Source organism: Populus euphratica, unplaced genomic scaffold (assembly GCF_000495115.2).
Source record: "Populus euphratica unplaced genomic scaffold, PopEup_1.0 scaffold31.1, whole genome shotgun sequence".
NCBI lineage: Eukaryota > Viridiplantae > Streptophyta > Magnoliopsida > Malpighiales > Salicaceae > Populus > Populus euphratica.
The window spans coordinates 3,608,086-3,635,021 of NW_011499850.1; the positions used below are offsets into that span (position 1 = coordinate 3,608,086).

The 26,936-nt window shown below is 33.3% G+C and overlaps 5 protein-coding genes, 2 long non-coding RNA genes and 1 pseudogene across 7 annotated transcripts; 2 read left to right on the forward strand and 6 right to left on the reverse strand.

Annotated features, from left to right (window-relative positions):
- Positions 1-365: 365 nt before the first annotated feature.
- Positions 366-1,113, reverse strand: LOC105121237 (cell wall protein IFF6). The gene has a single exon (XM_011019795.1). It carries the CDS (start codon positions 993-995, stop codon positions 567-569), a length of 429 nt encoding a protein of 142 aa, XP_011018097.1. The 5' UTR covers positions 996-1,113; the 3' UTR covers positions 366-566.
- Positions 1,114-4,030: 2,917 nt separating this feature from the next.
- Positions 4,031-5,119, reverse strand: LOC105121238 (putative glycine-rich cell wall structural protein 1). The gene has a single exon (XM_011019796.1). The coding sequence runs from the start codon at positions 4,790-4,792 to the stop codon at positions 4,316-4,318; it is 477 nt and encodes a 158-aa protein (XP_011018098.1). The 5' UTR covers positions 4,793-5,119; the 3' UTR covers positions 4,031-4,315.
- Positions 5,120-7,502: 2,383 nt separating this feature from the next.
- Positions 7,503-9,738, reverse strand: LOC105121329 (tetraspanin-15). Its single transcript, XM_011019917.1, has 2 exons — positions 9,163-9,738; positions 7,503-7,610 (listed from the first exon to the last, which is right to left on the reverse strand). The coding sequence occupies exons 1-2, from the start codon at positions 9,736-9,738 to the stop codon at positions 7,503-7,505; spliced, it is 684 nt and encodes a 227-aa protein (XP_011018219.1).
- A 2,099-nt stretch (positions 9,739-11,837) lies between these two features.
- Positions 11,838-14,416, forward strand: LOC105121240 (Cytochrome c oxidase, subunit Vib family protein). Its single transcript, XM_011019797.1, has 4 exons — positions 11,838-12,037; positions 12,421-12,509; positions 12,614-12,695; positions 14,176-14,416. The coding sequence occupies exons 1-4, from the start codon at positions 12,026-12,028 to the stop codon at positions 14,227-14,229; spliced, it is 237 nt and encodes a 78-aa protein (XP_011018099.1). The 5' UTR covers positions 11,838-12,025; the 3' UTR covers positions 14,230-14,416.
- A 1,117-nt stretch (positions 14,417-15,533) lies between these two features.
- Positions 15,534-16,426, reverse strand: LOC105121241 (uncharacterized). Its single transcript, XR_841520.1, has 3 exons — positions 16,339-16,426; positions 16,126-16,243; positions 15,534-15,987 (listed from the first exon to the last, which is right to left on the reverse strand). It is a non-coding gene; the product is annotated as an uncharacterized LOC105121241 (long non-coding RNA).
- A 2,837-nt stretch (positions 16,427-19,263) lies between these two features.
- LOC105121243 (tetraspanin-8) lies at positions 19,264-21,211 on the forward strand. Its single transcript, XM_011019798.1, has 2 exons — positions 19,264-19,899; positions 20,649-21,211. Exons 1-2 carry the CDS (start codon positions 19,393-19,395, stop codon positions 20,961-20,963), a joined length of 822 nt encoding a protein of 273 aa, XP_011018100.1. The 5' UTR covers positions 19,264-19,392; the 3' UTR covers positions 20,964-21,211.
- Positions 19,930-20,432, reverse strand: LOC105121242 (uncharacterized). Its single transcript, XR_841521.1, has 2 exons — positions 20,022-20,432; positions 19,930-19,991 (listed from the first exon to the last, which is right to left on the reverse strand). It is a non-coding gene; the product is annotated as an uncharacterized LOC105121242 (long non-coding RNA).
- A 5,009-nt stretch (positions 21,212-26,220) lies between the features above and the next one.
- The window catches only part of LOC105121330 (WAT1-related protein At4g30420-like), a 3,761-nt pseudogene continuing 3,045 nt past the window's right edge, over positions 26,221-26,936 (reverse strand).

Consider the following 26,936-nt stretch of genomic DNA (forward strand, 5'->3'; position numbering starts at 1 on the left):
CATATAAATCTCATTATCTTGACTTTATATTATAGAATTAAGATATGGTAAGCTACTAAAATGTTAAATCTTTTAATTAGCGTGAATAATTGAAATTATATTAGTGATGAGAATCGTGAGATATCAAATGCTTGATTGTAAAGCCGTTTTCAAAACAGCCCTAAAGACTTCGAAATCATATTTAATTATCTGTTAATCTTGAATACGTTCAGTAAACAATTTCTAGCTTTAATCTGAGGTGCCAAACACCCTTTGTGTCGATTAAAAAAGAAGAAGATAAATCCTTTGTGTGTAGTGGCGATCGTCAAGGAATTGAGAAATATGGTAATTAAAATTTTTAAAAAATTGCTAAAATAAAAGACAAAAGAGCATAGACACTAGGAAGGTTCTAAGCCTTCTTCAATAGACGCATTGGGGGTAAATAAGGTACAAATTACAATATTGCAGTGCACTTATAGCACAGGAGCAAGACACAAACGTTCACAGCCTTGTGGTGAATGCTTATTGGTATTCATAGTGGAGAACTGATTTTTTCTTTCAAAATAATAAAAAGAAGTCCTTTTCACTTATTTACCATTCCCGTTTCTTGACCCAGACCCGGCCCTAGAACCAGCAGACGAACCGGCTTCTGACCCGGCACCAGAACCAGCAGACGAACGGGCTCCTGACCCGGCCCGAGAACCAGCAGAAGAACCGGCTTCTGACCCTGCACCATAACCACCTCCCGATCCAGAACTGGAGCTTGACGAAGAAGAGGATGAACTGGAACTTGAGCTAGACCCGGATCTGGAACCCGATCCTGAACCAGCTCCAGCACCAGAACCAGAACCAGAACCTGATCCACCACCTCCCAGCCCAATACCCACCCCAACACCCAAACCAATCCCTAAGCCTCCAAGGTCCAAGCCCAAGTCTTGTCTAGCGACCCGGCATTCACTCACAGCAAAAGATGCAACGAGGAGACCAAGAACTGCTAAGCACTTCAAATTGGCCATTTTTTAAGCCTAGGAACCAAAGGTCCGAGAATACCAGACACTATGTATGTATACACTACTACTATAAGAGTATTTTCTCAGCTACTAAGATATCACGAGCTGTTGTGAGAGGGGAATGGAAAGATAGAGCTGCATTTATACTAGTAGATAGTGAGGTTTAGTATGTGGCTGTGAACACAATTAAAAAGTTGTAGGCGTGAAGAGTGAAGACTGTATCAGAAAGTGGTGGAGGGACATCGAATGCTAAGTTGCCTTATGAATTTTCTGCATGCCAAGTGTATTGTGAAGGTTCTTTTACTAAATCGGCTGTTTACAAGAATTTGGTGGCGAAAAAAGCATTATGAAGATCATGCCGTCCCATTATAGATAGTGGACTCTGACTGGCCTGTGCTGTAGGATGCTGTCAAGGATGAATTTAAGGAAAGTTATCGCTTAAACACATGCCGGGGAAGATAATGTCTGGAGTATCATTACCAAGAAGGCATCGCCCAGGTCAAGAAGAAAGAAACTATAACAAACTTCGGAATCCCACCTGGCAGGTTGGAATTAAGAACCAAATACGAAGGAAAATCTGGCAAAGCTAGTGAAAGTTTTGTTTGACTCATGTTTTTTCATGAATTTATTGATTTGCTTTAAAGTTAATTAAGCAATTTAAAATATCAAAAAATATTTGCGATTATACATTTTTTAAAAAGTTTGAGAATTACAATATATATTCCAAGTTTAGGCCATTTTTAAACATTTCAACTTGGAGACCAAGGTCCAAGCCCAAGCCTTTTCTTGCAACCCCGCTTTCACTGACAGCCAAAGTGGCGACAAGGAGGCCAAGAATTGCGAGACAATTCAACTTGGCTATTTTTTTAATCCTGGCAAACAATGGTCGAAAAATATCAAATACATTTATTGTTTTAGCTATGATATACTTGGAAAGTTTTTGTGAGAGGGAAATGGAAAGCTAGAGCGATATGAGAATGCAAACGAACGGGCATGTTTCTAGTATATAAGATTAGAGATGGTACGACTGTAGACTGTAGCAGCACAGAAGTGGAGCCTGGAGACATAACCTCCACGATTGTTTCTAATTAATTTGCTTTATGAATTATCCTGCATTGCCAAGTGTGCATGATCATGTGAACACGTTTTGAAATTAGTATTTGTCCAAAGTTTGCGGCTGAAAAAAGCTGAGGATTGCATTGCCAAGAGTGCATGATGGCTTTGGAGTCTGAGATTATGAAAGCTGGTGCCGTCCCATGAATTCCAAACCCACTACAGATACATACATAGTGGAGCTTGATTGGGTTGCACTGTAATGAATTAAGGAATAGAAAAATGCTTAGACATGTTCAATTAACATGCTACCTGGCTAATTAAATTGATTAATTATAAGATGCGGAAAGATGTAAGATTTTTCACGATCAATTACATCCCACAGAAAAAAAAGCTAATTCATCTTAAGAAATTTGATATATAATATTCACACAATTATATATCTTTTATCTTTTATTTTTACATTTAATTTTATCTAATAAAAAAATTATCATACCTTTTTTTTATTAATATAAATATCCAGATCAGCTTACGCATAACTCAACTAATTATATGAATTATAAAATTAATAATTATATAAATCTTTAGTAATTATGAGAAAATTCAAATTCATGATTATTAAATAATAAATTAAAAACCGGAACAATCATTCTTGATTATATGTGAAACAAGTAGGTAGGGGTGGCATAGAAGATATTATCTAGCTATTTTTTTAAAAAGAAACATTTGTACATATTGTTGTAATAACCAAGATGATTTTAAGAATTAATCACATCTAATTGAAAAATCAAACTAAAATTTCGAAAACATTGAATGAAAACATTTAATTTTTTTTGCTTCCATGAGTGTTTTGATTCTCTTAATATTATAAAAATATTGAATGAAAAAATAAAAAAACAACACCAAACAGATTATTAATGATTTATGAAACCTGTGAAACCCTATTCAAAGGTATTTATTTTTTGATGAGAAGAACAAAATAATCACTGCATTGCAGAATTAAAACTTGTGAGAGGAGGTAGAACAAATCTCCCTTGCCTTTTAATAAATTTGTAATGTTTATTGGAGGCTCACTACTGCTTTTGAATGTTTAGTTCATTGGAGTACACTATGTATCTTTTTTCCCTTTTCCTATAATTCCAACCATAAAATCTGGAAATGAATGATATAGTATCTGCATTACCGAATCGTGGTTATCTAGTGTTGGAAATTAACTTGTTTAATTGGAAAAAATAGAGTCATCTAACCATTTAATCATCTATAAATAAACTAATTAAACAATAAATTAGGTGACATTTTATTTTTATTAAAAATAATATAAATTATATTTTAAATCTCATCTAATAATTTAAAATTTTAAATTGAATTAGTTATTTGATATAATATTAAAATTTTAATAACTAAATAGTCACAAGTTCAAATATCATTATTTATTTAATAAAAATTAAATATAAAATAATGTGAATCCATAAATTTTAAATTAAAAAACTTTTATTTTTATATAAAAAATAATATAAATTTTATTTTTAAATCTCACCTAACAATTTAAATTCTTAGAATGGATTTACATTCTTGGCAACCGGCATAATAATTTATAAGAAAAGGCTCCAACGAATTGTCTTTAGATTTTGTTAAGATGATATCTGTGGGGCTATTGTCAAGGATGTGATAATCTCCTGTATAGCTTTTAGCTCTCCTATGAAAAAGAAAAGAAAAAATAAAATCTTATGCCCCTTCTTAAGTTTTCAAACATATTCTTGTTTGATAAACTATAACAGTAGAAGATGCATTTTTTTTTTTAAAAATAAAATTTTTGTATTTTTCTTTTGAAAATATATTAAAAAACAAGGATTAAAATCGAGTTGCGATATATCGGATGTTGGTGAGTCAAGTTCGTGAAGGGATTAGCCACAGAAATTAAATTAAAACGCTTGAACCTCGAGCTCATGCATGGCAATTTCAATAACGTTTCTTGGCCTCTTGGGTGATAAAATGCTTGAAGCTCATGATGGCAATGTCATTACCGTAAGGTGACATCAAAAGAAATACAAGGATGGTAAATTATTTGATAAGCCATGCGCATGAACACAACGATAATATATTAGGCAACAGGAGGGACTCATGAGCTACATAACAGGTAGAAAACTAGGTTAAAGACTCCATGGACGAAGGAGTGCTCTTATGATTCTACAATCTGTTTATTTATTTATATATCAAACGGTGAGCTGTTCTATTTTTATTTTCACCACACTGGTATTAATTATTTTTCTCATTTAGTTACCACTTCCACTGCCATAGCCCGATCCTTGTCCACGACCCTCGCCATAGCCTTCACCGTTGCCAGACCCACTTCCCCTGCCAGAACCCTCACCGTATCCCTCTCCATGTCCAGAACCGGAACCTGCTCCACCACCTTGTCTACCACCTGATCCTGATCCTGATCCTGCTCGAGACCCAGCATAGGAACCCGCTTCAGAGCCTGCGTCAGACCCGCCATTAGAGCTTGAACTGGACCTGGATGAGGATGAAGAGGACGAACTTGACCCGGAACTTGATCCTGAACCAGAACCAGACCCAGCTCCAGACCCAGAGCCACTACCTCCTAAACCCACGCCCACTCCTGCTCCAAGCCCAACTCCCACACCACCAAGATCCACACCCAAGTCTTTTCTTGCAACCCGACTCTCAGATTCTATAGCTGACATGATCACGAGCAATGCAATCAAAGCTAGAGACCTGTATGGAGCCATTTTTCGTTAAGGCTAGCTGTTAATCTCAAGGGAGGCTTCAATATAATTAAGGGCACTTAAGAGAACACGATCGGGGTAGAGGTCTTCAATATTGCAAGTAAATGAGAGTGGAAGACTGATTGTTTCGTGGGAGAGACTATGGAGAGACCATGCTATTTATAGTTGATGATTCTGAACGTACTACATCGTGACAGAAAACGAGTGAACTACCGGATATAAGAATATATTTTTCACAATTTGATTGAATTGGAAGTGGAGGTGATGATTTGGCTGATCATGGGTTCTGCTGGACAGAAATTTGTGGCCAAGAAAAGCTAACCTGTTGGAGATTTCTGTATTCTTGGACATGTGTTACGATGTTGCCGCCCCACTTCACCTGCACCCACCATAGTGGAAACGTACTGTTGCTATCTGCAGCATGTCTGTTGACTCTGCTTCTACGACTGTTGACATTTTTATTTCCTTGCGGTCATTATCTGAGTATCGAAAGTGGAATTCAGGCATCACCAACTTCCTGACACTTATATACCAATATTGGTCCAATGCTAGTGGCTCTTATAATTTGCACATGCAAGGAGGGGAAGGACGACTCAGTTTCGGTGAGTGTGCTAAAAAGATGATGCATGCGTGCTCAAGAGGTGCGCCATTAGCTAGCCTCTCTCAATTCTAGAATGATGGTTAATTTATTTCATAATATGATATCTGCTGTGATGTTAACTACTAGCTAGCTAGCTAACTATTAATGTTTTGCTAACTCTGACAAATTCAGAAATATCAAGGAAAAGACGCCATGCATGTGAACAACAACATAACACCCACGTTAAAGACGCCATGGCTCTTATAATTTGCACATGCATTTAGCGAGGGTTTTCTTTGAAGGCGGCACATGGTCGCGATGGAGCTTTGTAATTGTAATGTATTTAAAATTACGTCATGCTTGACATAGCAAGAACAGAGCAACAGCAACTAAAGACTTAATGCAGCCATTGTTGTGAGGCCACAACAAGAATACAACTTTAAGCAAGTTAATGACTTTTGTAGCAGGAAAGAAAATGCAATTCTTGACCTTAATGCATTAATTGATAATTTGCTAGATGAAGGAGAACCTTAATTTATATACTTAATTTGATCATGGTACTTAAGATTGGAACAGAAAAGGTAAGGCACGTATATGCGGCCAAAAACTGAAGGATGTAGGGCGGTGGAAAAGTTGATTTTGCATAATTTCCAACTAGGATTGTTAGACAAAACTTCGTGGTTGTTCTCGGAGATATTGTTCGTTTTCGACACTTGGCCAAAGTGCCGACCCATTTGGTTTCCACTAACCATAGTGGAGTAACATTTGTGTATGATGAATCAATATTTTATCAGCAATTTTTTGTATATTTTTCCAAAGGAAAACATTTGAGAATATATGTCTTGAACTCTTGGACAAGCTGCGCTGCTATGTACCAGCTCCAAACACGCTCCTATAGCTGTTCATTGCTAGCCCAAGCACAGCTACGTCTAGTAGGTGTTGCCAAACCCAAAAGTTATTGGGTTTGCTTCTATAAACCCAAAACTTGGATCTAGTAGGTGCTGTTAGGCCCAACAACTTGGCCTGGTGCTCTAGTAAGTCAACAAGACAGGTCTGGCACGCATTTTCCGCAGGTGTTGAGCTCAAGACTTTTACCTGAGCATGATTGGATGCTCCATGTTCGCCTAGGCCTAACACATGGCCGGACCTGCAACACCCATATGCTAAATGCATTGGTATATACAAATTCTCTTGCCATATGCAACTGTAATATGGAAGCAACCCCTTGATTGCTGTGACATAGTTTGCTATGCTGCACAGAGGGACAATTTTTGAGGAAACCAGATACAAGAGGGAGGGGTGAAAAATGTTAACTGCAGAAAACTTATATTCGTCTTGGAAGTAATGGATGATACAAAAGTTGATTAAAAATCAGTTTTTGTCTTATTTGTGAGCATGCTGGTTATGCAGTGTACACTGATGAAATGGAGCTGAATATCAGCATAATAATACAAACATTGATATCACAAGGATTCAACTTTTTGCGTTGATATTTTTTATACTGCGATGTATAATGTACATTTTGTTGAGTTCTAACTAACATGTATACTATTTTTATCTGCTGTTTTGGTGAAAGGAGCTAGATTTGAGTATGAAAAAGGCTTAAATTTAGAGAAGGTGGAGCAAATGAGAGCAATGGAACAAAATCTCATAGGGATGGCAAGAGAAATGGAAAAGTTGCACATTGATGTCTTGAATGCTGATAACAGAGCGCGCGGCAACTTTTTCTTGCATCTGAATGTGGTGGTTATATCATTCAAAATTTTCTTTCATTTTTCTCTAATTCTTGTGCTGATCTGTGTTGTATTAGCTCCAAACCAATATTGTGTTGGCTATGCGAATCCTGACGCTTCTTATCCACCCCCAGTAGAAGTTGGTGGTGCCAATTTTGATGGATATGGGAGGACTTTTGTTCACATGGGTGTTGGGTCAGCTGGGGATTGGATAATTCCATACAACGGTAGCAATGTTGAAGTGTCCAGTGTTGCATTTGGTGGTGCAACAACGTCCAATGCTGATGGTGTTGTTCACTGGGTAGGGCCTTCTGATCCGTCTCTTGCTCGGGGGTGAACATGATGAAGCTTTGATCAGAAGCTATCCAGAAGCTTTTCTGCCTTGCCTGGCATTCTGGGCTTACCGCAGCTCCTCAAAGGTTCCATCAATTGCTACAAGGTGAACATGCGAGTCTGATGAAGTTTTCATCAGAGGCTTTTCACAAGCTTTTGCTACCCACACCATGCTCTGCATTTGTAAAATGCAAAGTTCCGTTGTTCACTTGGTAATCTATTATTAAATTTATTTCATTATTTCCATTCACCAGTCTTCTTGTTGAATCAATTCAGCAGTAGGATAGCCATAGAGTTTGCCTTCTCCCTCAATCAGAACTATCATTTTCCAGCCGCCTTTGTTATAAACGGTATAACAAGTTCAGACAGGTTCTCTCAAGAATGGGAAAAAGAAAACATAAAAACCAACATGTTAAGATTTAGAGGTGACTTCATGCGGGTAGCTAATTAAAGCTAAAATGCCGAAACTGATCCTTCACAAGAGGCTTGATTCGTTATGTAGATAGACTCATTTCCTTGCAGCTTAACTGGGTAGCTAAACTTGCAAGCTGTTGGCTTCTACAGATCAAGATCAGTCAGATCTGTATCTGCCATGGTGGGTGAGGCCAGTTAAACGCATAGCAAATGGCTCAGAGAAAAAGGCATGTGCTTCGTTATTGGTAAAAAAGTTTCCCCTCATACATGCTAATTCAAAGCATAGAATCAAAAGTTGCAAAATAACAGCGATCTAGAAAACACGCGCACAGGTGACCAACACCATAGAACAAAGAAAAAGAAGAAAACCATTCTTATTTCATAAAGATTAAAAAAAAAAAAGGAACCCTTTTCGTAAAAACTATCTGGCAACACAATAAGAAAAGGTCCTCTCTTTCTTGAATTTGTGGAGACGAATCGATCGTTCTTTATTATTTCTCCCACATAACCATAACGAATAATAATATGTGAGCAATAACAAGAAGTAACCCCATTAAGATGAGGAGGACTCCGAGATTCCTCCATTTGCTTTCCATTATTCTCACAAAACCACGTTTACAAGATCCACAGTTGTAGCACAGGCTGCTTGGATCATTCCGCCATGTAGCACAGTCACTATATTGCAGTTGTGATTCATTTGACATATTGAATGGTGGTTTGCAAAATGTGGCATTCACATACTCCATTTGACATATTGATGGTGGTTTGCAACATCCAGACTTCCATATAACAAAATAAAATAAAAATATTTTAAAATAATTTGGAAGCAGAGCTGATATGCAAGAATGTATTTAGATTTTAGATTATTAGTTAGTTGCACTCAATACCATAAAAACTAAAAATAACACACACAAATCAACAAATAACTAATTGCATATCACTTGAAAAAGCATGGCTAGTACTGCGATTAAGAAGGACGTTTGCTATAATGATAGGGTCATATATATATATATATATATATATATATATATGTATTTTTTTTATGTAGAGAGATATATATATATATATATATATATATATATATGAACTTTTTCTTTCTTTCTAATTCCTCATAAAGAGCAAAAATATGGGTTCGAAACCTACTCCTCCCTCCTCTCTTGTCTTTTTGTAGGAGCAGAAAACATTGGTTAAATATGCATTTATAATCATGTATATGCTTAGCGATTTTCCTATAGAAATCATATCCACGTAAAATAGGCGCAAAAAATGATTCAAAGATAACAACATAACATGTGTAAATGGAATAAAACTACCTCTATAGATGATAATTTCTTGATACTGAAATCAAATGCTTTGAGATTCAACGACCTGGACACCAAATCATCGCATGTTCCTGAACTGAAAATGCAAGATCTAATATTCTCCCAGTCGTCATGATTGCGGATTTTTTCTCTGAACCACATTGGTGTCGCCACCAATCTCCTGCTTTCCATCTTGTTAGCTCCCACAAGTGCAAGTCCCATTGTGAACATCACGATCAACGGCACCATAACGATGAAAAAACCTGGCACTGGAAACCGTGATCTCAAGAACACGACAATGCTGCTAATCAAGGAAACAAATATCAATCCAATGCCAATGCCCATCTGTAATCTCGGTAGCCTCAAGAGCTTCTCACAGTCGTAATCTCTCATGTAAAGCAACCAAATAGCTAAGGCAATGATCAAAACAGAAAGCACAAAAGTGAATATTGATAATAAGCCTGCATATTTTCTTACTTGAGTTCCTTTATCAGACTTTGTATTTTCTACAATTCTTTTATTAGTTTTGGTAGTTTCTTTTGTTGTTTTCACTGCAAGTGCTTCTGTAGGGTTAGAATTTTCTGCCATATTTGAGATGAGCTGATCACATAAAATCAACAAGTGGTGATGGGTTTTATTATTGTCAGGTGTTTACCAAGTCAAGTTCGTTTATGAAGTTATACTGTTCATCATAAGTGTGAGGGAAAAGAGATCCTAATAAAAAGTAACGAGTCAGCGTTGTTTAAGGGATACATGAATTTAGCTTCTTTTTTTTATATATATATATTATTAAACCCAGCTGGCTTATGATGTGAGTTATATATTATATGAGTTAATTCAATTTTGTTCTGTTTAGTTTAATTTAAAATAATGTTATGATTTTTTTAAAAAAATATTAAAATATTTTGATTTTTTTTAAATAATCAAATTTAACTGGATTAATTGAGTTATATTACATCAATTTCTATTAAATTTAATTTTAAACTTGATTTGAGTTAGGGATCATAGAAATCACATGTTTGACTTAATGGTGAATTTAGGTTTAATAATATTTTTTATTAAATATCTATTATAGTCATTGAAAAGAGATTTTGGTACTCAATAATAATAATAATATGATGCATTAATATTTTTTTTCTTTTCACATGAAAACAAGAAAATTAAATTATTTAAAATGGGTCAAACACATATAAGATTGTTATGTATCATTGAATAAAAAAACTAGACTACTAGACCACTTGTTAGGTAGGTTAATAGTAGGTTTTAAAAAAATAATTTTAATTGTGATTGGTTTGATAAAATATATATTTGATTGAAATTATGGTTGAATTTGATATTGAATAAAAAAATAGTTCGAGAGTGTTTTGTTAAAATTATGTTTGGAAATAATTTTAAAAATAAAATGATTAATATTAATTTTATAGTTTTTAAAGTAAAATATTATAAATTAAATTATTAATGTTATCTTTGGCTATCTATTGTGTTTGGATAGAATTTTTCATCTAGCCTAATAGCTAAAAGGAAGAGGTTTTAAAGGGAGAATGAGCTAAATTATGGGTTTAAAGGAGGGTTTTAGAGAAATAAATGTATTATTGTAGAGCGTGTGAAGAGGAGGGAGTTATGAAGAAGGGAATTTGGCAATTAATTGGTGAATTTTTCAACAGAGATATGATTTTCAAACCAAAAAAAGAGATAAATGAGTGTTTCAAATGGATTTGACGAGAAGAATTTTAAGAGATGTGTGTAGGACTATAAATAGATATGTGGTAGAAAAAAGGGGTTATTAAGGAAGGTTTTTTTTTTTTTTTTGTAATAGTTATTAGAGGTAAGAAAAAAATTGAAAAATAAAAAAAATCAGAAAAAAATAACTAAAAAACTGAATGATAAAAAAATTAATTAAATAGATTAAAATTTTAAAAAAATTTATTTGTTCAGTTCAATTTCAATTTTACATGTCTGAAACTGAAAAAACTGAACCGAAATTAAAATATCAAATCAAATAAAAAAAATCAAATTGAAAAAAAAACCAAGCCAAATTAAAAAATTAAACTAAATAAAAAAATTGAGCCAAATTGATTTGAATCGGTTTCAATTCAGTTTTGATTTTTTTAATTATTTTTTTAATAAAAATCAAATCAAACTTAAAATAATTATTTTTAATAATTATTTCTCTCTCAGTGATAATGTGTACTATTAGTTGAAGGAGAAAAAAATTAAGGTTAGGACTCGTGAGAAGCTAGTGTAACATACTTCTCTTGAAATTGAGTTTCTACCTTATTTTTTGATAGGTTTTAGTTTTAAAAATATTAATTAATACTTTAATAAAAAATAATTTTATATGATTTCTTAAAAAACTAATATATTTTAAAAGTGTTGTTTTATATATCATGATGAGATTTTTTTATTAAAAAATTAAAATTATAAAAAATATTAATTTAATATTTTTTTTAAATTAAACACATTCTTAAAATGCGCTTAAATAATTTTTTTATATTAAACATTCTTAAATATTTTTTTGTTTATGCAGATACGCAAAACCAACTACTAAAGTTTCGTAAGAAAAGCGGAAATGTTAAGTGGTCTCGGTCTGGCCCAATAAACATAACTGTAATTCGGGTTTAATATATATCAAAGCCAACCAAACAGTAGTTCATAACCCGATTCACAGTCCATGCTTTCTTGTACCCAAACATGACTCTCTCAATTTTTTCGTTTCGTTTTGCACATGGGTCCCAATTTTATTGTTAATCGGACGAACCGCAGGATAAAAAAAGAAGAAGAATTAATTAGTCAATACTGAGCCTCTCTCCCCATTCGAACTCTTTCGATTGATTTCTAGCTTCTCTGTGTCTGAATTCGATCGCTATTGGCAGCCATGGGAAAAGAGGTATTCTTTAATCTCTCCTCTATCTTCTCTTTTCGGATTTGAAAATAAAGGCAATCGAATTCATTTTCATACAATCAATTCCTCGGATCTGCAAAAGATTTATTATATCTTCTGGCTGTGTTCTATATTTTACGTACTATGTTTTCATGTTTTACAAATAATTAATTATTTAAGTTAGATTGATTCCTCCTAATGCTTACGACATCGTATGCCTGGTTTGTGGGTGATCTATTAAGATTTAGTTTTTTTTTTCCTTTTAGAATTAAGAATAAGGAAACAGCGATGAGACATTTTGAAAATTGTGATTGATTTTATTTTTTATCTGTTGTTTGAGAATGATGTGATGTTTCTTCGGGTAATAATGGCATTGTTTTACTGCGTAGATTGAGCTGAAAACAGCTCCAGCTGATTATCGATTCCCTACGACAAATCAAACCAGACACTGTTTCACCCGCTACATTGAATTTCATAGGTATTGTTCATTAGTCTTTGTCGATTTTATTTCATTTATCTGTCAATTATTTAGTGGTTATCTTTGTTTTTTTTCCCATAAACGTTAATTATTATTGACTGCAGGTGTGTGGCAGCGAAGGGTGATGAAGGTAATGATTGTGAACGTTTTGCTAAATACTACCGTTCCCTTTGCCCCTCTGAGTGGGTGAGTATACTGAGCCTCTTTTTTTTTTTTTTGTCTCAATTAATTTATGATCTGCCAAGGACATTTTTTTTTAATATACTGTAGTTCTCTGTAAAATGTTGGCAAATGATTTTCAATGAAAGTTTGCCAGTAAAAAAAAAGCAAATTATTGAATTTAGAATTAATTTAAGTGGTTTCTTATTCACGTGGGATGTCATCTTTGCACTGTAGCATTATCGTGAATGTTATTGCATCATTCATGGTTTGGGAGTCAGGCTAAATGTAAACACGCCTGTCTGATGCTACATGATGTGGTGTGTTTCACGACATTGCCAATTTTGTTTTAAACTGTTTACTCCCATTTGCTATTGGAATACACTGATACCAGTTGTATGAGCTTATTTACAATATTGAGCAAAGGGCTTATTTACAATATTGAGAAATCAGACAAGCTTGCCTTTATGTTAGAAACCTATTTCACCTCTCAAACATCATGCTCTCCACATTTGTCATCTGTGCTGAACAACAAGCCATCTATATTTGCTGTTCTATCTATAAAAGTTTAAGTTTGACAGCTTGTTGGTCAAGTTCTCAAGAGTATAATTGGTGATGTAGTGTGGGAAGAGAAATCAACTCAAAACAACAAAGAACAATAAATTGATGGTAAAAACTAGAAAAAAATTGAACTTGGAACTGGAAAAATTGGTTTAGGGTTTGTAGACAACCTTTTAAACATATTATGATCGATAATATACAGAACATGTCTGAAAAATAAGCTAGGCAGCTTTATTTATACTAGTACTAGGTCTAAATCCTAATCCTTATTGGAAAAAGAATCCTTAGAAAGTTACATGACTAATATTAAATCCAAATGGCATCAGGATTTTTAGACTAATTAGAAAAGTAAAATTACCAAGTAAAGCTCCATGTTGATTACGCTTGTTAGTATCTGACTGACGTATTGTGAATCTGAGACTGTAATAAAGATCTTTTTGCATGACCTATTTTCTTTCATTCCCTGGCTAACATAGACAAATATTTGGGCCTAGATTACACGTAAACAGAATATCTCTGCATTTGGTGCTTTAACATGCCATTACTTAGAATGTGGAAGCATCCAGTCAGTGGTAAGATATAGTTTAGGATTGAATGAAAAGTTTATAAGACAGAATATTTTATGTGCTGACTTAGTCTGTTCTTGATTAATGCTGCAATGCTATGTTCATCACTCTTGTATATTGAATCATACCTTCTACTATTTTAACTTTGACTCAAATTTTGTATGTCATCTCTCTGCGTTGTCAGTAGTTGGTGAGATGTTGTCTTGGAATATACCATAATTGGTCTATTATATATTTCAGTCTCTTAAATGGAATCTGTCTTGTAGAATATTGTCTTTAGTGCTTGAAGTGGCAGTGATTTGCTTTTAGAGTCAATAAAAATTTTTACCATTGTAATTGACCATTGTTTCTTTCTTTTTCATGTGAATGAATTGCTGCAGGTCGAGAGGTGGAATGAGCAGAGGGAGAATGGAACATTTCCAGGTCCCCTTTGATCTCACATCAGCGAGCTGAACAGTCTCTGCCCGTATTTGTCTTCTCATTTTCTTCTATCTACATTTGTGGTTGTGCTTTGACTATGAATTAATAAGGCACTGTTTGGAATTCCTTGTCAGTTTGTTGAATTGACATGAATTATTGCGGATATTTGTGCTGGTTTCTAATTTGTTTATTTTCGTTGTACTGTTATTGTTCTTCACTGTTAGGGGTGCAGTCTTTGATTGCGTTGACAGTGAATGGTTCTGGAATACCTTGATGATTATTAGAACCTGAAGAATATACATATAATGAGGTCAAAATGGTTCTATCACGGAGTTTGGGGTGGATTTCTCTGGAATCTAGAATAGGATACCAACAAGCCTGAGATGGCTATTTGTGGATTTGGTGGAAAGGACAAGAAGCTAGAACAGCAACCAGGGTGTTTACGATTGCTTAGCAATGCTTTTACCTTGTCACCATTGTAATCGTTAGCCCAAGTTTTTGTTTTTTTATAGACATTTAGCACAAGTTCAGGAATGAAATTGGCAGAGGTAAAATGCAGCAACTGTATGCTGGAGCCGAGACCGAAAACAGACTTCTCAGGGCAGGGAGGCCCTGCTTTGGCCGTAGTCTAAAACCTTGAGGTTTTGGAACCAGCCAGGGTGCCTCGCTTTTGATTCTTGTGGATGGTTCGATATTAGTTATTATTATTTATTAGAGAGATGGATTGAAGAATGGGGCCATGCCATAACTGTGGATTGTATGTTAAGTTTCAGCGCTGAATCCGTGGTCGGATGTTGACATTTAATTTGGCTACCATTACCGTATGCTCGTAAGAGGTATGTATCTAAGGAATTCGAGCATTACACAAACAAAGAAACAAAAAATTCCTTGGTCAAAGTTGGGGGAGCTGTCCCTTTGTCTGTTCATCATGCCCCAATTAAATAACCTAATATAATTAAAACGATGAAAAATGAAAATCGTCTTAGGCGATAAAGTGAAGCAATTTGATTACCAGTCCTCATAGAAGAAGAGTTTGCAAACAAAAGTTATCGTCCCTGCTGGTGGCTCAGCAACAACCACCATCACCAACCACCTCTGCTTGCTAGTTGCTTCCATTCCAATTTTGCTTACCTTGACGTGACGGGATAGTAATTTTCTTAATCAGCGCCGCTAATCTATGCATGTCAACTTGTTACCTCAAATTTACTCCAAAGGTTATCGGGAGCTCTGCACAACAATGTAACTACTTTGCTTCTACAGCCATAAAGCTAGAGATATATGGTGATATTCAAAGCATTAACAGAAAATCAGAATCTTCTTCTCAAAAGGTTGCTCTCACTGACAGATTGACCAAAGCATCAAATGCCATGTGATCATGTTAAGAAGGTTCTTTTGGCTTGATTAAACATCAAGTGATTACAGGGAAAATATTGGGATTTCCTGGGATATGATTTATTATACTGTTAAACTACACTAGCTAGATTGTCATAATTTGCAGGTACAGAGTACATGGTATGCGCAGCACCACCACGTTGCCTCGTGACAAAATGTCAGAGAGGGGCGAAAAGGCTTCTTTCATCTAAAATGGATATCATAGAGCGCTGTCTCGCTGACAATGCCATCCACAATGTGCAGGGGCGTAAGAACGAATCGTCTTAATCAATGAGAATAGCATAGAACGTGATTTCCGTAGCTTTCTGGCTCCTTGTTGCTTCAATGCTCTGTCTCTGTGAGGAGATCATGTGGATTGTGACAATATATAGTGGCAGAGCCTGCAAAACCGTCATGGAATGGTTAGCATATAACAAAAATAGATTAAAAGAAAGAACAAAAGGAAGGAAAGGAGAGAGAGAGGAGGGATTGAGCTTGAGTAATAAACAAGTTCAAGATGGGGCAATATGTTGACTTACCACCTAACGCAGAAGAGGTCACAAAACTAGTTCTTGGTCCAAAATGTCATCTGGTTCGAAAGAGGTATTCTCACATTGGGATCTCCACCCTCAGTATGCCATGACCCTGTGTGCTTCTCTATTTGAAGAAAAAGGCACCACAGTTCCAAAATTTATAAATGTTCTGTTCGAAATATATAAATAAATGAATAAATCTGGTAAAATATATTATACCCTTCAAGCGCAGGGCCATCGTATTTCTGGAGCTAAACGCGGCATTGCAAGTTTCAAGGCAATTCCCTTTGTCTTTTTGGAAAATATTAGTATATGGGTTAGCAGTGCATGTGAAACTTGCACACAACCTCATACATCAGCGTTTCTTTTTATTTGATAAGTACAATCTACAGTCCACGGCTCTACATGTTCTCCGTCAGTCCTCTTTCTTAACCTTATAATTATTTATTTATATTTCTTAGAGTGCAAATTGCTTAAAAAGGACTTGGTAAGCACACTACACAAACATTTTTTTTTTTAAAAAAGAGGGCCGGATTACTTAGATTCAAAAATCAAATTGTTCAACTTTATCTCTTGCTCAAAAGTCTTTCTATTTTTTTTAATTTTTTAATTTACATGGATATCCGGGTCAGCTTGAGCATACCACAACTAATCTCACAGTCCATTGAACATCTTGCAAACTCAGTAAACATGTAAGACATCGCGGAAGTTACAAACATATACAGTGAGATTTGAATCCGAATATAGAAAAAAAAATAAGTCTCTTTCACCGCTGGACTAACATCTTTAGTGTGTCTTCCTACTTTTTAATTACATCAAATGTAGGCATAAAAAACAGATTTAGAGATGTGAAGATTATTAATTTCAAGGTATTAATTCCTTTTACAATTCATCTTCATCATATGATTTTATTTTTTATAATTTATCTTTAATTCATCATTATCTTCAAATATAGATTCCAATCAAGAGTATAAAAGATTTTTAAAGTAATAAACATGAAACATTATCTTGTCTTTTTAATAAACAAATTTTTTTTATTAAAACAATTATGCTTCATAAACTCTTGATGCATTATAGTTTTAGATTCCATTGCAGATTAATAACTTAAATTTATTGAGTTAGTGGATATAAAAACAAGCTTTGAGACGTAAATATTATTATTTCTAAGATATTTGTTACAAAGTTAAAACAATATTACTTTATGATATAGAAAATTTTTGATAAATTTTGATAAATTTTTGAAGAATTTTTGTTTTATTTATGATAAACATAAACAAAAAATTAGAATTTATAGAAAAAAAGACAAAAAAAAGATTATTTTTATCATTATTAAACTAAGATTTATATATAAAAAAACAACATTTTCTCAAACCAATATATTTTTAAAATTTAAAAACACATTTCTTCGTACCAATATTTCCATAGAAGTCGTCGGTGACAGCATGGACATTGAAGTAAAGCCAGCCAGCCATCCTAGTGTTTTCGTGTCTGCCGTGTAGACATCCCTTTTCTTGTAGAAAATTACTGCCAGCATTTTACCTAATTTCTTTGTTGGTTGGATGACTTTAGTAGTGCTGGGAACTGCTTGGTTTTGAAAAAGAAGAAGAAGAAGATAGACAATTTGAATATCTCATTCTCAGCCAAGCTTTCATGTAATATTAAAATTAAATACCTATGCTGGTTTATTGTAGCTTATAAATTAGAATGGCTTCACTTGTGAATTACATCCATACATATCTTGTTTTTCCTTTTCAACAATATTAGGTTTAATTAATTTTTTTATTTTTTTAAATTAATATTTTTAATGTTTTTATATTATTTTGATGTATTGATATTAAAAATAATTATTTAAAAAAATTAAAAAAACAATCACTAAATAAAAAACATGAGTTCACCCCCTTTTGTCAGTAGACGTGGTTAAATCATACATTGACTGATGTAGGATTTTTGTCATCATAAATAGCAAAAATAATAATAATAATTTGCCTGATTTAGAAGTGGACGCGTGTGGGACATGCCGGTCACCTCTTATTCATAGTTACCACGCCGACAAGCCGCGATGGGTGACACGTGACGGGTGCATGTTGGTAGTATAGCCCACGGGGTCACCAGAAGACTGCTACCTAACGGCTACCTCTGAAACTTTATTTTATTAATTGCTTTTAAAAGGAAGACTTTATGATTTCATTATTGTAATTTGTAAAACATGTAATTGGCTAATAATTAATATGTAATCCTTTCTTATTTTTATTTTGTCTTGAACAACTAATTCTTTCTTTGGTATTTTTTGTTCATACATACATTTTGAGAGTAATATTTTTAATATTTTTCAAAATAAAAAATCAATTATTTTACTGCTATTTCATAGTTAGATTTGCATTGTAATTAACGAAAAATATTTTATTAAAATAAAATAAAATTATATACTATCATTCTTAAAAAAGAAAAAATATTTTAAATGTAATGAAACAAATTTCAATGATATATTCATCTTGAAAAACTACAATGTATTTATTTATTTTATCTTATAAAATCATAAATTTATATTGATTATTATAAAATTAGAAGTGAATGGGAGCTTGGGGTAGCAATTGTTTTGTAAAATATTTTTATTTAAAAATAATTTGAAATAATATATATTTTTTATTTTTTAAAATTTATTTTGACACAAATCCATTAAAACTATCTAAAAACACATAAAAAATAAAGTAAAATTTTGTTTTTTAGCTAAACCATTTTTCTACTATAAAAATACATGCAATTAATGAAAAATTACATTATATTTTTCAAGATATGCACAAGAAAGAAAGAAGATAAATTCAGAATCCTAAACAAAATCTAAAAAAAACACCTAGCATTAAAGAAGGATTTACACTAATTAATAAATTAAAAAGAAGAGATAAGTAGGTTAAAAAGTTTTTGAAACAGATAGTTTTGCTAATTACTAAACCATCACATCCATACACGTTGACCGCTACTGTTTGTATCCGTTGAGGATTGTAATATTAAAAACCAAAATATATAATAATAAGAAACCCCTACGTCTTTCAACTAACCACGCGTGACTCAATAAATACGCGTCCTTTAGCGCGTGTGTCGTAACCTCCCACGCTAAATAGAAGAACCTTCCCTGCAACCTCCATCCCCGTCTTCGCCCCCCCCATCCTCCATCACTAATCATTATAAATAGCCTTCTCCCCTCGCCCTATCAAAACCCAACAAACGCTCCTTTCTTTTCTGTCTCATATTCTCCGCAACCAAACAAGAAGAACAATGTTTCGTTTAAGCAACAACTTGGTAGGAATCCTGAATTTCATAACCTTCCTGCTCTCAATCCCCATCCTGTGGGCAGGGATATGGTTAAAAAACAAAGGGACATCAGAATGTGATAAGTTCTTCGACACCCCAGTTATTGTCTTGGGTATCTTTCTCTTGCTAGTCTCTCTAGCTGGCCTCATTGGCGCGTGTTGTCGCGTGTCATGGCTTCTCTGGACTTACCTCCTAGTCATGTTTCTCCTCATCGTCTTGCTCTTCTGCTTCACGATTTTCGCTTTTGTCGTGACCAACAAAGGTGCCGGTCAAGTTTTGTCCGGGAAGGGGTATAAGGAGTATAAGTTGGGAGATTATTCGAATTGGTTGCAGAAGAGAGTGGGCAATGAGAAGAACTGGAGGAAGATTAAGAGTTGTTTGATTGATGCTAAAGTTTGCAGTGATTTTAACCAGAAATTCGTGAATGATACTGTTGACGTCTTGTATACCCGCCATCTGTCTGCTCTTCAGGTATTTTTTTCATCTGTTTTTTTTTTTTTAGCTTTTGAGTTATTGTTTGACTTTGCGGTTTTTCTTTTTTTTGTTAGATCTAAGTTTTTGTTGTTAAAAAGAAATAATGTTAAATCTACGATGATAATTTTCAATATTAGTATTTTTCTTTCCTATTCAAGAAACGAGATGTCACTCATGAGTCATGATGGGTTACTGGTAGTCGTTAGATGTCAGTACAATTTTCTGCGTGTAATTGTGGATTAAGAATGTTGTGATTAATAATTTTGATTATATATATATATGGTTATGGTATAAAACATTATTCTTGAGCATGTTCTATGAATGTTGAGATGACTGGTACGTTTCTCGATACACTCGAGTAGATGCTTTCAACAAGCCCCACTCACAGATAGCTAATGAGCTAGCTCTTTTAAAAAGAAACCAGCAATACTGGATGCGATGTTTGGAACAAAAAGACAACCAAAGGTTCCCGAAATGTTCGCAAATGACTTGTCATATGGCCGTACAGAAGAACAAGCAGACATGGACCATTTCCACGGTTATTATTACCCCTAGATAATTTGTTTATTTGACATAATTTTTCTGTAGTTCTGCAATTGTTTCCATGAACGTTTGGTAAATAGTTGTTCTATGTAGGTATTGTCGCAGTGGACTTTCTTCTTCATGTATTTGTAGTTCTTCACGTTTGGTAAAATGTAGTTCATAACACTACACTGGGATCTGATGTTTCTTTATTGTTTTTGCAGTCTGGCTGCTGTAAGCCATCAGATAGCTGTGGCTTTATTTATAAATCACCGACTAACTGGGAGAAGACAACTACAAATTCCACATCCGATCCTGACTGTAATGCATGGGATAATCAAACAGATGTTCTCTGCTTTAACTGCAACTCTTGCAAAGCTGGACTGCTGGACAACCTCAAGAGGGATTGGAAGAAGGTGGCTGTTGTCAACATTATTTTTCTCGTATTCCTCATCATTGTGTACTCCGTCGGATGCTGTGCTTTTAGGAACAACAGAAGGGACAACAATGCTTACTCTTCTGGATGGAAGCACCCTTAACTTGGAGAATTCTTGCAGCTAGCATGGATGCCGATAGTATCGCTTAGGATTTTAGTTGTAGGCAGCATACTTATTTGCTGCGCATTCTGATGTTATATATTTTTTTTCTCCACAGTTGGTTTCTTTGTATAGCATTCTTATGCTTTTCTTTTTATTATCTTCGGAACATATTGGTTATATATATGGCCTTGTACGCTCTGCGGAGCTCACATTTTCTATATCTGAGACCTTGTTTGATCATTCTTCTCTGATTTGTTTAATGCATCAGTTGCCGAACCATGCATTGGTCTAATGCGCATACTGTTCTTAGGCGAATATGACATTGTGAAGTAGCTTTAATAGTATTCCTTTAATATAAATACTCGTTACCATGGTGTGTTAAGCGGTTGCTGATAAAAATAAGGTCAGGGAAACAGGGTTTCTGCGGTTTCTAGGTGTGGATTCTGTGGTTACAAACTGAACCCTGCTAATTGCTTATGCAGAAGACTGATTTCACTATATTTGTGAGCGGTTGCTGCCATGTTTTGCAGGAGTGGAAACACACCATTAATTGCAGGGGTCCCATTTCGTATTCCAGATACTTAAATGCTGGGTGCGAGGTGTCAAATCAACAAAAAAAATGGTAAATATTCTCCTCAAGCGTCTTGACTGCAAACGAGAGGACGAGGACTTTCTCTGAAAAGTCTTTCGACGTGAACAGTGAGAAGAAATGTGTACATGCCAAAATACTGTCTTGTCTCAGAGTTTGGTGAAGATCAAATCATACAAAACAAATTGACATGCGCTTTGGAACGTCTTTATCTAGCACAAGGGGCTACATAGATGGTTAAAGGTATCCTTTCTTAATTATTAGGGTTTAAATTTCAAAATAAAATGTGAAAAAAATTCTGATGTTATATATTTTTTTTCTCCACAGTTGGTTTCTTTGTATAGCATTCTTATGCTTTTCTTTTTATTATCTTCGGAACATATTGGTTATATATATGGCCTTGTACGCTCTGCGGAGCTCACATTTTCTATATCTGAGACCTTGTTTGATCATTCTTCTCTGATTTGTTTAATGCATCAGTTGCCGAACCATGCATTGGTCTAATGCGCATACTGTTCTTAGGCGAATATGACATTGTGAAGTAGCTTTAATAGTATTCCTTTAATATAAATACTCGTTACCATGGTGTGTTAAGCGGTTGCTGATAAAAATAAGGTCAGGGAAACAGGGTTTCTGCGGTTTCTAGGTGTGGATTCTGTGGTTACAAACTGAACCCTGCTAATTGCTTATGCAGAAGACTGATTTCACTATATTTGTGAGCGGTTGCTGCCATGTTTTGCAGGAGTGGAAACACACCATTAATTGCAGGGGTCCCATTTCTTATTCCAGATACTTAAATGCTGGGTGCGAGGTGTCAAATCAACAAAAAAAATGGTAAATATTTCTCCTCAAGCGTGTTGACTGCAAACGAGAGGACGGGGACTTTCTCTGAAAAGTCTTTCGACGTGAACAGTGAGAAGAAAGGTGTACATGCCAAAATACTGTCTTGTCTCAGAGTTTGGTGAAGATCAAATCATACAAAACAAATTGACATGCACTTTGGAACGTCTTTTTCCAGCACAAGGGACTACATAGATGATTAAAGGTATCCACTTTCCTAATTATTAGGGTTTAAATTTCAAAATAAAATGTGAAAAAAATTCTAATTTTGATAGACTAATTTTATGTATGCTAATTTTAATTATTTTTTTTAGCTGAGGAATTATTTTTTCAAGGTTATCATCGTGTTTTTAAATGAAAATATGTAAAGCATTTTGTCGGGTGCATTGTTGGGGCTTGGCTCACGCACATGAATAAAGAGATTCATTTTTTATTCAATAAAAATATTTTTAAAATAAAAAAATAATTCTTTTTATTCATCCTCATCTTTTTCTTGTGTTTATCTATCTCAATAGAATTATTATCAATATTTATTTCTACAATAATATATATATATATATATATATTCTAAATTATTATTGTTAATGATGACTCATGGGGTCCATTTTTCCTTGAAAAGTCTTGATGAGAAAACTTTAAATATAATCACTAATTATGAAGAAAATTAAGTGCCACATGAAATAAATTTTTTTAAATAACTGAATAGTGTAATTGTTTTATGTTATATTCCTTTATATACCTTTCTAATTGGTTCATCCTACCATTAAAATTCCTCTTTTTTAACAAGTCCCATTCTGCATTCACACTTATAAGTTAAGTCCTATTAGTTTGTTTTTTTTAGAAATTAAATCAATTTCTTTGAAAAAATATTAAAAAAAAAAGGCTAGCCCATACAGAACTGGTTACCCAACACACCATGCCATAAGACAAGTTTAGGTGTGGGTGCATGTTACCTTTTTTTTTTTTTTTAATTTCTTTGAATTACCACCTCTTATTTAAAAAAAAACAAGTGAACTATGTGCCCTTATCAAACCTAGTTTTTGACCACCATAAAGGCTTAAAAATCATGTTGGATTCTAATTTTGATTGACTAATTTTATGTATGTTAATTTTAGTTATTTTTTTAGCCGAGGAATTATTTTTTTAAGGTTATCATAGTGTTTTTAAATGAAAATATGTAAAGCATTTTGTCGGGTGCATTGCTGACACTTTAATAACCTTAAAAAAATAATGCCTCAACTAAAAAACACTCAAAAATCAATTACAAAACACAAAATCTCTAACTGAGGGATTTGGCTGACGCACATGAATAAAGAGATTCATTTTATATTCAATAAAAATATTTTTAAAATAAAAAAATAATTCTTTTTATTCATCCTCATCTTTTTCTTGTGTTTATCTATCTCAATAGAATTATTATCAATATTTATTTCTACAATAATATATATATATATATATATATTCTAAATTATTATTGTTAATGATGACTCATGGGGTCCATTTTTCCTTGAAAAGTCTTGATGAGAAAACTTTAAATATAATCACTAATTATGAAGAAAATTAAGTGCCACATGAAATAAATTTTTTTAAATAACTGAATAGTGTAATTGTTTTATGTTATATTCCTTTATATACCTTTCTAATTGGTTCATCCTACCATTAAAATTCCTCTTTTTTAACAAGTCCCATTCTGCATTCACACTTGTAAGTTAAGTCCTATTAGTTTGTTTTTTTTAGAAATTAAATCAATTTCTTTGAAAAAATATTAAAAAAAAAAGGCTAGCCCATACAGAACTGGTTACCCAACACACCATGCCATAAGACAAGTTTAGGTGTGGGTGCATGTTACCTTTTTTTTTTTTTTTAATTTCTTTGAATTACCACCTCTTATTTAAAAAAAAACAAGTGAACTATGTGCCCTTATCAAACCTAGTTTTTGACCACCATAAAGGCTTAAAAATCATGTTGGTATTTTTTTCAACTAAAAACTTAATTCTTTACATATTTATATTTAACAACACTTTAATAACCTTAAAAAAATAATGCCTCAACTAAAAAACACTCAAAAATCAATTACAAAACACAAAATCTCTAATCTATTATTTCAGGAAATTGGGAAGTCCAAAAACACTTTAATGGAATTTTTCTTGTTAAAAGAAAAACTTTGATATTAAATTTAATTTTTTTTGTTATTGAATTTCTATCAACCACCCTTTTTCTTTCTCATCCGATGTTTTTTAATGATTCTCTCTTCATTTTTAAATTTATAAATTTAAAATATGAACAAAATAAAATTTTAAACTAAGTTGTTTAATTGCAAAGCTAACATGGCTAAAAAGCAAACTTGAAAATATCCTAAGGAAAAATTAAGCAAAAAAGCCCTAACACCATTTTATTTTAAAAGGGCCTTATTTTTTTTTATTTCAATTTTGTTATCTCATTTTTATTTTTTTTAAAAATAAAATTAGATTCTTTTCTTGTGAAATCAAGTATCAACCCAACATTGAAATATTTTTTTAGATCAAAATAACCATATCAAAACTATATTAAAATAAATTATGAATCTCAAATCTTAATTAATCCAATATTAAAAGATAAAATTAAAAAAAAAACTGATGATAAAGCAAAAAAAAAAAAGAAGAAAAAGGACCAAAGTCCACACCATAGTTTTAATTTTTTTTTCAATTTTGGTCCCTTTATTTTCAATCTCTTGCAAACAATAAATTGAATTATTTTTGTCAAATTGAGCACTAATTTGATGTTAGGATATTTTTTTGAGATCTCAATAATAACATAAAAGATAAATTAAAATAAATCGTCAACTTCAAATGCATATCAACACAATATAAATTTTTTTTTTGATAATATCATAAAAAACAAATCATCAATTACAAATGCATATCAACACAATATCAAAGAATAAAATTGAAAAGAAAAAAAAATTGATTATTAAAGCAAAAAAATAACCAGAAAAAAAAGACAACACATGAAGAAAGATGCCTTTCATCAATTTTTTTTTAAAATTTTATCCATAGATTTTTTTCATTTTGGCAATGATATTTATTCTCATTTTCTTATCTGTGTCAGTCTTTGAGTGGTAATGTCAGCAATTTTCTTCTTCATGGAATGATATCTATTCATGTAATCTGTAGAATCTGCTTCTTGCAAATCAACATGGCGGCAAGCAAAATTGTAACTTTCTAGATTTAGAAAAAAAGTTAATATTACCATTCTATATCCTACACATTCCTTCACTCAGTATCCTGAATTGCTCTTTGATATCATCATTTTTTAAATGCCTAATACACATGTCGACCTGAATGCCTTCAAAGTGAAAATTCAATAATCTCGAGTGGAAATGTTTTTTGTTGAATTGGAAATGCACAAGAAGATTGTGTGTTGCAGATTTGCCTCGATGAAAAGGAATGATCCTTGAAAATTATTAGTTTTCTACTTTGCTACATACATTATTATACTGATCCAGAAACTTTGAGAAGTAAAACTTCAATAATTAGGAGGATTTTTATAGTTGAAATCTGATGTCAATCAATATAAACACTGAACACATAACAATTGAACAGAGTTCAATATGGTGTTACCTTTTCGGGTTGGCTATAATATGAGTTCTGAAATCCATTCTCTCTGTCTTCGATTGCTCGTGTATGTGTCATCTATTTATCAGGGGATTTACGTTGTTCTATATAAAACTTTGATGAGACAGGGAACATCACAATTTCAGAAAGTAACCACAGAAGAGTTGTTCTGAAGATGGAACCTGAGTGAAGCATGGCACTAGGATATTTCGACATGAAATTTGCATCTCCGAAAGGAAAAAAACTAACTTTGAGGATGTCATTCAGATTCATCACACTTTGTCCACATTAGGGAGTTTTTCATATAGAAGTGGCTCTTCCAAATGTTTTTTGACAGATGTTATGTCCTGAAGATCCATCCACAGAACCTTGCTGAATATTTGTCCCGTCAGCTTGTGGCAGAAAATTTGTCCCTTGTTTGATCTCCTGTTGGTCTGAAGCTTGACCCGATATCATCATACACAAACCAGAAATCACAACAATAGCACCTAACAAGCTGAAGTGAGATAAATGTATCAGATGACCAATATTATCAGCACTAATTAGCTATTCATACTTGTTTCTTTTTATAACTAACAGAATTCTTCATAAAGAATATAAATTGTCATGAAAACATTCCGAGGAGTTATGTACCTTGATAATGATGCTTGCCGAAGCAATTCACTGGTCAACAAAGGTTATGGCCACAGTAATTTAAATAGACCATGGAAGGACATGTTTATGATTTTGAATTAACAAAATATGTGCAACACTGAGAGAGCATGCTACATTCTATGTAGAGTAAACAAGCATGCTCAAGAATTGAATGCAGTTTCCATGCTTGTGGATCTGGTTTTATGAAGATCGTAATTGCTATTGTTGTAGGGATCCGAAGAAACGCATCCAAACAGTAGAGAGTCATCAGGACACCTACCTGATATTGGAACCTGTTCTTAATTTCAGCAAACAAGT